At 42.2% G+C, this 14,786-nt stretch overlaps 1 protein-coding gene across 1 annotated transcript in view; it reads left to right on the top strand.

Annotated features, from left to right (window-relative positions):
* LOC141133973 (uncharacterized) overlaps positions 1–13,443 on the top strand; it is a 30,608-nt gene extending 17,165 nt beyond the window's left edge. Inside the window, exon 2 of the mRNA XM_073623572.1 lies at positions 12,201–13,443. Coding sequence (XP_073479673.1) covers positions 12,376–13,443 — 1,068 coding nt within the window. The 5' untranslated portion in view covers positions 12,201–12,375. The remainder of the gene's footprint in view (positions 1–12,200) is intronic.
* Positions 13,444–14,786: the final 1,343 nt, after the last annotated feature.

Genomic DNA, 14,786 nt, shown 5'->3' with positions numbered 1-14,786 from the left:
CTTTTTCCCACTCAAGTTTGAGTTCAGGAGTAGTATTTTTGAAAGAGGGAAATATCTGTATTCTGAGTTCAATTGGACAAATATTGTCCTGTATGTATTGTTGAAAAAACTCTACGTGACAATACAGGTTCGATTTTTTCTTTAGGAGCCTCCTAGTTTTAGACAAGTATTGGTTAAGTGCTAAGTCATCTCTAGTGGATGTATTACAGTTAGTGTGGATTTCGTTCATATATCCAGACCAAGCATCTCCCACAAAGTCCATTTTTGCATAAACGATGCTACATGCGTTTCCAAACCAACAACACCAAAATGATAAATTCAACAACCAAGGTGTCCGAGGCTAAATCACCAATCAACACAGTTATAGTTAATTAGTACTAGTTAATTGGATAATAAAAAACCATCAACAAGTAACAGGTACTACCACCCAATCAGCAGACATCAATAAGTCAACTAAACTCAAGCACAGGATGGAACTGTGGGAATTTTGTGTTAGAACAGTGCCACGTCCTAAATGACAATTTAATTAACACAAGAACAACAAAAATGGACTTTGTAGGCACCAATTATAAAACATACATAAATGTATTTATTATTAACCACCTCAATACAGGGCACTTTCACCCCCTTCCTGCCCAAACCATTTTTCAGCTTTCAGCACTGTCGCACTTTGAATGACAATTGCGCGGTCATGTTACACTGTACCCAAATTAAATTTTTATCATTTTTTCCCCACAAATAGAGCTTTCTTTTAGTGGTATTTGATCACCTCTGCGGTTTTTATTTATTGCGCTATAAACAAAAGAAGAGGGGCAAGTTTGAAAAAACACATTATTTTTTACTTTTTTGCTATAATAAATATCCAATTTTTTTTTTTTTTTAAAAACAATTTTTTTCCTCAGTTTAGGCCGATACGTATTCTTCTACATACTTTTGGTAAAAAAAAAAAAAATCGCAATAAGCGTATATTGATTGGTTTGCGCAAAAGTTATAGCGACTTCAAAATAGGGGATTGATTTATAGCATTTTTATTATTTTTTTTTTACTAGTCATGGCGGCGATCTGTGATTTTTATCATGACTGCGATATTGCGGCGGACATATCGGACACTTTTGACACATTTTTGGGACCATTCACATTTATACAGTGATCCGTGCTATAAAAATGCATTGATTACTGCATACATGTGACTGGCAGGGAAGGGGGTGATCGAGGGGTGATCGAGGGGTTAATGTGTGTCCTAGTGAAGTGATTCTAACTGTGGGGGGAGGGGACTGATTGGGGGAGGTGACCGATCGCAGTCCCTATGTACAAGGGACACACATTGGTCTCCTCTCCGCTCTGACAGGACGTGGATCTGTGTTTACATACACAGATCCACGGTCCTGCTCGGTTGCTGGGCAATCGCGGGTGCCTGGCAGACATCGCGGCCGCCGGGCACGCGCATCCGGTCCCGAGTGAGACGGTGAGCCCCTAGTGGCTCAGAAAGGCGGTCACGTCATATGACGTCCGCCCAGAACGAGAGCTGCCTCGTCCCACCGTCATATAACAGTGGGCGGGCAGCTACTGGTTAAACATATAGTGCAAAAATCAATTTTAAAAACATTGCAGTAAAAATACAAGCAGCTAGCTAGACCTCTCTAATGTGAGTTGAATACAATAAATGCATAACATTGGCGGAGATGGAATCCTGCAGTAAATTGGAATATAGCTTCTCTCCTTCAACCTCCTGAAGGGTACCCTCTGAAGATATGTCTTTTGTTTCCTTGCCATCAACTCCTTACTGTCCTTTGCAAAATTACCGAAATACATGCTTAATACTATATCACAGTTTGACATGTATATCTAATCATATATTTTCTTTTTCTCCTTCCCTAGATTTCATATGTTTCAATTATTCCCGATTCTGGCTCTTTGTCTCTGGAGACTGTCTGGACACCATATTTGTGGCTCCTTTAGCGTGCTGTTGTTACAGAACCATACGTGCGGCAGGGTAGCTGCATTTCAGTCCCTTAGTGGACTGCTTTATGTGGCTTTTGTATCCAGGACTGTTCCTTGGTCCCCCCCCCCTTTCTTCTTTTTTCCATCATGACCCTATACTGTGCCTGTTCTTTTTTATTTTTTTGTTCCACCATTACTTCTTTCCTTCCCCCCTTCTTTTTTTCTCTCCTTTCTTTTCTTTTTTTCTTTCTCCCTTCCTTTCTTTTCCCTTTATACTATGTCTCATTGTCCATTTCATTCCTCCACTGTCATTCTTAGGAGTGACCACTGGGAGGAGCTCACAGCCCTGCTACTTGAGGACTGCATCCCTCTCGTGCGGTGACGCCTGGCGCGGTTGTTCCTTCACACTGCGCAGGCGCGGCCGCAGTGGGGGTGCGCGCGCAGCTCTCCCTGGCCGAGTCAGTTGTTGTGGTGATTCCGCACACCTGACTGGGGCGTGTATATAGGGCTGACTTTCAGCCCTATACCATTACTACCCTCTATGGCGGAGGTTCGTTCCTGGACTCTCACCATCTATCCATCTATACAGCAAAGTTATTTATCTACTCATTTGTTTAAACTCGGCTGTTGTATATTCTTTATTTGTGGAAGATTCATAATATTTATCCTAGCTCTATGCTCTCTGCCCTTTGTAGACAGCCTGGATGTAATTACTGCCTGCATGTGCTGTCTGACCAGCAGTCTCCAATATACCCTGGTCTCTTTTGCTATTAATTTCGTTGATACTACAGCTTGCCCTCTGCTTGTTATAAGGTTAGGTGTTTTTTGTGGTCTCTTTGAACACCAATTTCTCCTTTTTGGTTATTTAAAATAACCCCCCCCCCCCCCCATTTGACTACCACTATTTTGTCATTATGGCTGTTTTACATATATTTTTACATTTATATTATAGGCAATGTTGTTGATTGCTGCTCAGTCTTATCATTTTTTCAGGCCTATACCCTGCAGGGATTGTTTGTTTATCCAGGTTACCATCAATTGATCCAAGGTGAGCTTAATGCCTGTGTGAGTGGTTATATTTTTTATACTCCCCTTTGCCCTCCTGCATGGAGTTACCCCTCTGTCTCCCCTATTTGTTGATAGAACTATTTTCTGTATTTTAACTGGTGGTTGACTGCGTCCCCCTTACCACCAGTACCAATTTTTTTATTTTTGTATGTCCTATACCAGGCACGCCCCCACGTATACTCTGTGTCACTGCATGCACAATGATTTTGGGAGCTAACTCTGATCACCTCCTGACACCAGGGCCGGACTGGGAATAAAAACCAGCCCTGGAAATAATTTCATACCAGCCCCAGGGACGTAGCGTGGGTTGTCAGCACCCAAGGTAGGCAAGTAAATTGCACCCCTAACCGGTGGACATTTAGCGCTCCCCGAGTCTCTTCCACTCATACTGTATTAAACCCCTTATGGTACATTTTAGGATGTACCACTCCTTTTTGTTCTCCTTTCTTTCCCCTCTATCATAATTTCTTGTTTTTTTCCCCATCTCTCTCTCTCTATCCATCTTTCTTGTTCTCTCTCTTATTATGTCTCTCCCCCTCTTTTCCATGCATTCTCTCTTTTTTCCCCTCTCTCATTTCCTTTCTTGCCCCCTTTCCTCTCCCTCTTTCCGGAAAGTAAATATCTACATGCCCATTTATTGCATAAAATGATAGATAGATATATATAGATAGAGATATATTATACACACACACACGATGTGAGTTCTGTATGTGTAAAAAAACAAAATCATACTTGGGGGGCACACCCTACGTTGCGTTTACATTCAAGATGGTGCTGATAAGACCAACAAACAGTAAAAATATTACAGCGCACACATAAAAAATGACATTTAAATCCTGCAAGGATATTTAAAAAAAAACAGAAAATATTAAAAAAAAAAAATGGGGATTTGGTCACACTATATGGCAGCCCACTTACTGCATCAAAGTACCCCTTAATTAGTGGGTCCTACACTAATAAAAGAATGAAAGATCCTGCGTCTCAACCACTGGAGATACACTCCTCTTTATGGGAGAGCTCCACCCCCCCATTACCTCTTATTAGTGTCCACCAGTTCATAGGAGGAGTCCCTTCAGTTCTCCCATAAAAGAGGAGTGTATCTCCCATGGTTGAGATGCAGGACCTTTCATTCTTTTACTAGTGTAGCACCCACTAAATAATGTAAGACACACTACAATAGATGGTCAGAGATTGTGAACATGATACAAGAGATGGTCAGAGACTGCAGACATGATACAGGAGATGGTCAGAGACTGCAGACATGATACAGGAGATGGTCAGAGACTGCAGACATGATACAGCAGATGGTCAGAGACTGCAGACATGATACAGGAGATGGTCAGAGACTGCAGACATGATACAGCAGATGGTCAGAGACTGCAGACATGATACAGGAGATGGTCAGAGACTGCAGACATAGTACAGAAGATGGTCAGAGACTGCAGACATAGTACAGGAGATGGTCAGAGACTGCAGACATGATACAGGAGATGGTCAGAGACTGCAGACATAGTACAGGAGATGGTCAGAGACTGCAGACATAATACAGGAGATGGTCAGAGACTGCAGACATAATACAGGAGATGATCAGAGACTGCAGACATAGTACAGGAGATGATCAGAGACTGCAGACATAGTACAGGAGATGATCCGAGACTGCAGACATGGTACAGGAGATGATCAGAGACTGCAGACATGGTACAGGAGATGATCAGAGACTGCAGACATGGTACAGGAGATGATCAGAGACTGCAGACATGGTACAGGAGATGGTCAGAGACTGCAGACATGATACAGGAGATGGTCAGAGACTGCAGACATGGTACAGGAGATGGTCAGAGACTGCAGACATGATACAGGAGATGATCAGAGACTGCAGACATGGTACAGGAGATGATCAGAGACTGCAGACATGGTACAGGAGATGGTCAGAGACTGCAGACATAATACAGGAGATGGTCAGAGACTGCAGACATGATACAGGAGATGGTCAGAGACTGCAGACATGGTACAGGAGATGGTCAGAGACTGCAGACATGATACAGGAGATGGTCTGAGATTGCAGACACATTAGAGGAGATGGTCAGAGACTGCAGACTAAGGATGAGCTCCGGCGTGTTTGCACAGCCCACGGGCAGAGCCGGCCAGGAAGTTGGCACTGTGCTAATCACAGGCAGTGAGACATTTCCCGATCTCTGCAGCTGCGCACTGTGATTAGCGCAGCGCCGACTTCCTGGCGGGCTCTGCAAGTGGGCTGTGCGAACACGCCGGGGCTCATCCTTACTGCAGACATGATACACGGGATGGTCAGAGACTGCAGACATAGTACAGGAGATGGGCAGGGAATGCATGTATGGCTGAACTCCGTGCAAAAGCGTATAGTAGGGCTGCGCCACTCTACTTAAACCAGCTCTTCAAGATCAAGTTAGTAATCCTCCTTTTAAAGTACAACTAAGTGCCAGAAGACAGAAACATCCAATTTCCAAAATTCTAATTGTCTTACAGTGAAGTGGTCAGGATTAGTGGAGAACAGTAAACCGTTAATGAGTCTGTGAAGCTTCCAGCCTGAATCAGCAGTAAATCATCCAAAAAAACATCAAACTGTGCAGAACACACAGAGCTCTGGCTAAATAGCTGAGCTGAAATGGTTAACAGCCAACCATGTGTGACCTGTCACTGGACACAGAATGCTGGCTGGCTGCAGGGTCTCCCAGAGATCTTATCAGTGTGCAGGTTAGGTAGCTAAAACAAAAAAAGAGTATGGAGCCAGACAGGAGGGAGGGGAGGCTGATAGTAACCTGCACACTGCCCAAAGGCAGAGATTTCTGGATGACACCGGCCGGCCAGCATTATATATGACATTGTTCCAGACGATCTTGTTTCCATACAGCCAGAGCTCTTGTGTGCTGCAGGATTCGTTTGGCTGTGGCTGTGGTCATACCTTCTCTCTATCTCCTCAGCTTCAGGTACTGTGCGTTATGTATCTCCCTCCTGACGGCCCCATTCATCCCTGATGCAGCACCTCGACACTTTTAAATGTGGCGGGCTGGAGAGGGAGGGGGGTTACACTGCCTGCTGCACGATGGTTCCTTGCTCCTCCGGCCCTCCCTGCTACACATTTCCTCAGCCAGCCCCGCCTCCTGATCACAGCACAGCCGCTTCTCTCTCAGCTGTTCTTTAAAAAAAAAAAAAAAAGTTACAAAGCTCCTAGCTGACAGCGGCCTCGGAGCAGGCAGCCTACCGGGATATTTCCTGCTATCCCGGTAGGCCAGTCCGGCCCTGCCTGACACTCCCTGCAAACCACTGGAGACATTCTACCTTTTAACCACTTGCCGACTGCCTAACGACGATATACGTCGGCAGAATGGCACGGGCAGGCAAAATCACGTACCTGGTACGTGATTGCCTTCCCATGGGCGGGGGGTCCGATCGGACCCTCCCCGGTGCCCGAGGCGGTCGGCTTTGGTCTGGGAGCGTTCAGTGAGGAGGGGGAGGCCATCCATTCGTGGCCCCCCCCTCGCGATCGCTCCCAGACAATCAGAATCTTCCCCTGCCTCTGTATAGTACACAGAGGCAGGGGATGTGACGTCATCTCTCCTCGGCTCGGTATTTTCCGTTCCGGCGCCGAGGAGAGAAGACTGCAATGTGAGTGCACAACACTACACATCCCAGTCGAACATGCCAGGCACACATAACACCCCCCTTTACCCCACAGATCACCCCTTACCCCCCCCGTCACACTGACACCAAGCAGTTTTTTTTTCTGATTACTGCATGGTGTCAGTTTGTGACAGTTAGTGTGGTAGGGCAGTTAGTATTAGCCCCCTTTAGGTCTAGGGTACCCCCCTAACCCCCCCTTATAAAGTTTTAACCCCTTGATCACCCCCTGTCACCAGTGTCACTAAGCAATCATTTTTCGGATCGCTGTATTAGTGTCACTGGTTACGCTAGTTAGGGAGGTAAATATTTAGGTTCGCCGTCAGCGTTTTATAGCAACAGGGACCCCCATATACTACCGAATAAATGTTTTAACCCATTGATTGCCCCCTAGTTAACCCTTTCACCACTGATCACCGTATAACTGTTATGGGTGACGCTGGTTAGTTTTTTTTTTTTTATAGTGTCAGGGCACCCCCCGTTTATTACCGAATAAAGGTTTAGCCCCCTGATCGCCCATGATATGCGTTGCCCCAGGCAGCGTCAGATTAGCGCCAGTACCACTAACACCCACGCACACAGCATATGCCTCCCTTAGTGGTATAGTATCTGAACGGATCAATATCTGATCCGATCAGATCTATACTAGCGTCCCCAGCAGTTTAGGGTTCCCAAAAATGCAGTGTTAGCGGGATCAGCCCAGATACCTGCTAGCACCTGCATTTTGCCCCTCCGCCCGGCCCAGCTCAGCCCACCCAAATGCAGTATCGATCGATCACTGTCACTTACTAAACGCATAACTGCAGCGTTCGCAGAGTCAGGCCTGATCCCTGTGATCGCTAACAGTTTTTTTGGTAGCGTTTTGGTGAACTGGCAAGCACCAGCCCCAAGCAGCGTCAGGTTAGCGCCAGTACTGCTAACACCCACGCACGCAGCATATGCCTTCCTTAGTGGTATAGTATCTGAACGGATCAATATCTGATCAGATCTATACTAGTGTCCCCAGCAGTTTAGGGTTCCCAAAAACGCAGTGTTAGCGGGATCAGCCCAGATACCTACTAGCTCCTGCTTTTTGCCCCTCCGCCCAGCCCAGCCCACCCAAGTGCAGTATCGATCGATCACTGACACTTACAAAACACTAAACGCATAACTTCAGCGTTCGCAGAGTCAGGCCTGATCCCTGCGATCGCTAACAGTTTTTTTGGTAGCGTTTTGGTGAACTGGCAAGCACCAGCGGCCTAGTACACACCGGTCCTAGTCAAACCAGCACTGCAGTAACACTTGGTGACGTGGCGAGTCCCATAAATGCAGTTCAAGCTGGTGAGGTGGCAAGCACAAGTAGTGTCCCGCTGCCACCAAGAAGACAAACACAGGCCCGTCCTGCCCATAATGCCCTTCCTGCTGCATTCACCAATCCTAATTGGGAACCCACCACTTCTGCAGCACCCGTACTTCCCCCATTCACATCCCCAACCAAATGCAGTCGGCTGCATGAGAGGCATTTTCTTTATGTCCTCCCGAGTACCCCTACCCAAGGAACCTCCCCAAAAAAGATGTCGTGTCTGCAGCAAGCGCGGATATAGGCATGACACCCGCTATTATTGTCCCTCCTGTCCTGACAATCCTGGTCTTTGCATTGGTGAATGTTTTGAACGCTACCATACACGAGTATTAGCGTAGAGTACAGCATTGCACAGACTAGGCACACTTTCACAGGGTCTCCCAAGATGCCATCGCATTTTGAGAGACCCGAACCTGGAACCGGTTACCGTTATAAAAGTTACATTACAAAAACAGTGTAAAAAAAAAAAAAAAACACAAAAAAAATATAAACTAAAAAAAAAATAGTTGTCGTTTTATTGTTCTCTCTCTCTCTCTATTCTCTCTCTATTGTTCTGCTCTTTTTTACTGTATTCTATTCTGCAATGTTTTATTGTTATTATGTTTTATCATGTTTGCTTTTCAGGTATGCAATTTTTTTATACTTTACTGTTTACGGTGCTTTATTGTTAAACTTTTTTTGTCTTTAGGTACGGCATTCACGACTTTGAGTGGTTATACCAGAATGATGCTTGCAGGTTTAGGTATCATCTTGGTATCATTCTTCTCAGCCAGCGGTCGGCTTTCATGTAAAAGCAATCCTAGTGGCTAATTAGCCTCTAGACTGCTTTTACAAGCAGTGGGAGGGAATGACCCCCCCACCGTCTTCCGTGTTTTTCTCTGGCTCTCCTGTCTCAACAGGGAACCTGAGAATGCAGCCGGTGATTCAGCCAGCTGACCATAGAGCTGATCAGACACCAGAGTGGCTCCAAACATCTCTATGGCCTAAGAAACCGGAAGCTACGAGCATTTTATGACTTAGATTTCGCCGGATGTAAACAGCGCCATTGGGAAAGCATTTTATCACACCGATCTTGGTGTGGTCAGATGCTTTGAGGGCAGAGGAGAGATCTAGGGTCTAATAGACCCCAATTTTTTCAAAAAAGAGTACCTGTCATTACCTATTGCTATCATAGGGGATATTTACATTCCCTGAGATAACAATAAAAATGATTTAAAAAAAAAATGAAAGGAACAGTTTAAAAATAAGATAAAAAAGCAAAAAAAAAAGAAGTACCCCTGTCCCCCCCTGCTCTTGCGCTAAGGCGAACGCAAGCATCGGTCTGGCATCAAATGTAAACAGCAATTGCACCATGAATGTGAGGTATCACCGCAAAGATCAGATCGAGGGCAGTAATTTTAACAGTAGACCTCCTCTGTAAATCTAAAGTGGTAACATGTAAAGGCTTTTAAAAGGCTTTTAAAAATGTATTTACTTTGTTGCCACTGCACGTTTGTGCACAATTTTAAAGCATGTCATGTTTGGTATCCATGTACTCGGCCTAAGATCATCTTTTTTATTTCATCAAACATTTGGGCAATATAGTGTGTTTTAGTGCATTAAAATTTAAAAAAGTGTGTTTTTTCCCCCAAAAATGCGTTTGAAAAATCGCTGCGCAAATACTGTGTGAAAAAAAAAATGAAACACCCACCATTTTAATCTGTAGGGCATTTGCTTTAAAAAAATATATAATGTTTGGGGGTTCAAAGTAATTTTCTTGCAAAAAAAAATAATTTTTTCATGTAAACAAAAAGTATCAGAAAGGGCTCTGTCTTCAAGTGGTTAGAAGAGTGGGTAATGTGTGACATAAGCTTCTAAATGTTGTGCATAAAATGCCAGGACAGTTCAAACCCCCCTCAAATGACCCCATTTTGGAAAGTAGACACCCCAAGCTATTTGCTGAGAGGCATGTCGAGTCCATGGAATATTTTATATTGTGACACAAGTTGCAGGAAAGAGACAATTTTTTTTTTTTGCACAAAGTTGTCACTAAATGATATATTGTTCAAACATGCCATGAGAATATGTGAAATTACACCCCAAAATACATTCTGTTGCTTCTCCCGAGTATGGGGATACCACGTGTGAGACTTTTTGGGAGCCTAGCCGCGTACGGGACCCCGAAAACCAAGCACCGCCTTCAGGCTTTCTAAGGGTGTAAATTTTTGATTTCACTCTTCACTGCCTATCACAGTTTCGGAGGGCATGGAATGCCCAGGTGGCACAACCCCCCCCAAATTACCCTATTTTGGAAAGTAGACACCCCAAGCTATTTGCTGAGAGGTATAGTGAGTATTTTGCAGACCTCACTTTTTGTCACAAAGTTTTGAAAATTGAAAAAAAAAAATTTTTTTTTTCTTGTCTTTCATTTTCAAAAACAAATGAGAGCTGCAAAATACTCACCATGCCTCTCAGCAAATAGCTTGGGGTGTCTACTTTCCAAAATGGGGTCATTTGGGGGGGGGTGCCACCTGGGCATTCCATGGCCTCCGAAACTGTGATAGGCAGTGAAGAGTGAAATAAAAAATTTACACCCTTAGAAATCCTGAAGGTGGTGATTGGTTTTAGGGGCCCCGTACGCGGCTAGGCTCCCAAAAAGTCCCATGTGGTATCCCCGTACTCAGGAGAAGCAGCTGAATATATTTTGGGGTGCAATTCCACATATGCCCATGGCCTGTGTGAGCAATATATCATTTAGTGACAACTTTTTGTAATTTTTTTTTTTTTTTGTCATTATTCAATCACTTGGGACAAAAAAATTAAAATTCAATGGGCTCAACATGCCTCTCAGCAATTTCCTTGGGGTGTCTACTTTCCAAAATGGGGTCATTTGGGGGGGGTTTGTACAGCCCTGCCATTTTAGCACCTCAAGAAATGAGATAGGCCGTCATAAACTAAAAGCTGTGCAAATTCCAGAAAATGTACCCTAGTTTGTAGACGCTATAACTTTTGCGCAAACCAATAAATATACGCTTAGACATTTTTTTTTACCAAAGACATATGGCCGAATACATTTTGGCCTAAATGTATGACTAAAATTGAGTTTATTGGATTTTTTTTTATAACAAAAAGTAGAAAATATCATTTTTTTCCAAAATTTTCGGTCTTTTTCCGTTTATAGAACAAAAAATAACAACCGCAGAGGTGATCAAATACCATCAAAAGAAAGCTCTATTTGTGGGAAGAAAAGGACACAAATTTTATTTGGGTACAGCATTGCATGACCGCGCAATTAGCAGTTAAAGCGACGCAGTGCCAAATTGTAAAAAGTGCTCTGGTCAGGAAGGGGGTAAATCCTTCCGGGGCTGAAGTGGTTAAATAAACTTTTGTCTGTCTATTGTTACTGATTGCTTGTAATTGTATCTCTCTTTTGTAGAATACTTTATAGCTCCTGAAGAAGCAATCAAATTGCGAAACATGTAGAGCTTATTTCGTTCTTCTATATTCCAGTTTACTGCAGGATTCCATCTCCGCCAATGTTTCGCATTTATTGTATTCAACTCACATCAGAGAGGTCTAGCTAGCTGCTTGCATTTTACTGCAATGTTTTTAAAATTGATTTTTGTACCATATGTTTAATAAATACATTTATATATGTTTTAGAATTGGTTCCTACAAAGTCCATTTTTGTTGTCCTTGTGTTAATAAGGGTGTGATGTATGCTATCAATTTCAGTTTAACATCTAAGTCTCTGTCCTGTTGCGCCATTTGATATTCAAATTGTCTGAGCCTGAACATCTGGTTAAAGGCAATTCATGTTGCTGGAAAGGACAATGACTTGGCGGACTCTTTATTTTTAATTTTTAATTTACTAAAAAATATGCATGGTCTTAAGTTCAAAAGACACTGTCTGGAGTCTCATTTTTTCTAAGAATAATTTACTTTCTTGTATGCAATTTTTCTCAGTCAAACAGGCTTTGAAGGGATATAAAAAGACTAATTTTAAAACAGATTCTCGTAAACCAATTACCCCTGCGATCTTAGAACAAATTTGCTCGGTTACAGACAAGGTTAGTTTTTCTTCTTTTGAGTCAGTGCTATTTCAAGCAGTATTTGCTATTACCTTTTTCGCTGCTCTTAGAGTTTCATAGCTATTTGCAATTCAATTTTCTGACATTATTATTTCTAATACACATGTTAACAATTTTATTAGTAGGTCAAAAACAGATCAATTGGCGGGGGGCAGGAGGCGGAGCAGACATGCATTGTTAGAGCTCCACACCGCTGAGGAGAGAAGAGAAGGACAAAGCGGAGCCTGCAGGCTCAAAAGGTATCCATTTGAACCTTTTTGCCCCAGGGAACAAACTGTGAAAGTTTGGGCAGGAAATATGGTACTGGGAGGAAACCGTGGCAGAAATAAAAATCACCTCACAAAGAGCTCACAGGCACTCACTGCAGCTGAAGCAGCTCCAGTCACCTCACAAGATACAGCATCAGGGCGCTCTCACAGACAGAAAATGTCACAGCAAGACTCTCCATTTGAGTCAGATACAGAACAAATCCTCTCACAAACTTCTCCACAAGCCTCCTCAGTATCCCCAGTAATATTATTACAATTTGAAAAGATGCTTTATAAGGCTTTAAAACAAACCTCAGACCAAATAACAAAAAGCCTAACCAAAGAAATAAGAGAGCTGGGAAACCGCACCGCAGCCTTAGAAATAAAAATGGATGAAATTAAAATTACAACCCAAGAAAATATAACAGAATTGGAACAATTAAAAAAAGAGAATTTAATACTTCAAACTAAGCTTGAAGATTACGAAAATAGAGCCAGACGTTCAAACTTGCTCATAAGGGGAATACCTGAAACTGTGACAGACCTGCAATCTACTATTACTGCTCTATTACAAGAACTAAAGCCAGATATCCCTATTGAACGTTTAGAACTGGACAGAGTACACAGAGCCCTCACAGCCAAAAGGAAAGATGGACCCCCACGTGATATAATCACAAAATTTCATTATTACAGAACGAAAGAACAAATACTAATTGCTGCAAGAGAAAAAAAGGAACTTAATTTTCAAAGACACAATTATCAAATTTTTGCTGACCTATCCCAACTTACTATTACTAAAAGACGATCCATGAAACCCCAACTAATGGAACTGCAACGCCACAACATTATGTATCAATGGGGCTTCCCCTTTTCAGTCAGATTTAACTACCAAGGTACAATTTACAGAAGCAGATCAGCAGATGAACTACAACAAACCCTTTTAAAATTAAATCTGACAGAACCCACAAGCAGCAACACTCCCACACGCAGAAGAATGGCATCATCTTCACCTTCAGGCAGCACCCAGAAAATTTCAGAACAAAATGGGAATCATCATTCTCACAAAAGAGGCCGTTATGCCACATCATCCATGGACCAAGAAGATTCAATGGACTGACATCCTAATTCCTGATATCTCTTCATTTATTATACTAAGAGATGGTTCTCTATAAAAAACCTGTATTTGTAACTGAATGTAACTGCATTCTGATAGTCACACACTGTGTGGGATCATGTTACATTCCAGTTATATTTCTTATTACTTCTGATTCATATAGCCTTAGAATATATAAGTGAGATAAGGAAATTCTTGTTCAGTTATATATTATCAGGTAATAACAATAGATTTATTACTTTTTAGGACAAATATGTTCAATAACCCAGAAGTAATGGAAGCTTTTTCTTTCTTTTCTTAAAACAAATATATTATTACCTAACTAGTTCCTAGAATTATGTTTTTGTTTATTCTAATCTGAAGCAATACAACCTCAATTTTATGAGTTAACATATCTAAACAGTTACATATGAATAAAATATGTAATTGTTTACTCTAAAAGGGTTAAAATCCCAAAATAATTCAAACTATCTTCATCAATACCAAAGTTATTAACAGTACCTTTCTAACTGAATTATTTAGCCTAGGGCAAGACTAACCATATACAACCACCCTGGAATAAATAATTTCAACAAAAACTATATTCTGCACTCCAATTAATGAAACATCATTTTGATGTCTTTTGACATAGCACTTCTCTCCTGTAAGCGGAAGATCCGTGTACCCCCATTAGCCCTCCTCATTCTCCCAACCATATTATGTGGGAGTGTGACGAAGGCACTTATTCCCCTGAGAGAGATATTTATTCTCTTTCACGGGTAAATTGTGATTACTTGCAAAAAATAATTTATACAATGTATCATCTAATCTCATATGTTTTTTGTTTACTCTTTACTCCAGAATTCACTGGTTTCTTTTCTATCTATTCATCTCTTCAGTCCACACAGGTTGATCTGCGCAGTCAGCTCTGCATAACAAAAAGTAAGTCAAAACTATTTGATCTATTGCCATGGCACCACTGAATATACTTTCCCTGAATGTTCAGGGAATAAATGTCCCTCAAAAAAGGACCAAAGCCTTCCGTACTTTCCATAACAAGAAGGCTCACATAGTATGCCTCCAAGAAACACACTTCACCAAAGATTCTACTCCAAAATATATTTCTCCTTTTTATCAACAAATTTACACGGCTTCTGCCTGTACCAAGCAAAGAGGAACTCTAATTGCATTTCACCGATCCACACCATTCACCTTATCATCAGAAATTAAAGACCCAGAAGGTAGATACCTGATACTCATGGGTTATATAATGGATACAGCAATCACGTGATTTCCTACTACGCTCCTAACAAACAACCTACACCATTCCTCTCACATATATTACAAGTGATTAATACACACAAAAT

The sequence above is a fragment of the Aquarana catesbeiana genome, linkage group LG03 (assembly GCF_042186555.1).
Source record: "Aquarana catesbeiana isolate 2022-GZ linkage group LG03, ASM4218655v1, whole genome shotgun sequence".
Lineage (NCBI taxonomy): Eukaryota > Metazoa > Chordata > Amphibia > Anura > Ranidae > Aquarana > Aquarana catesbeiana.
Note: the sequence above shows the minus strand (reverse complement) of the source record. Positions and strands in the feature narration are given on the sequence as shown.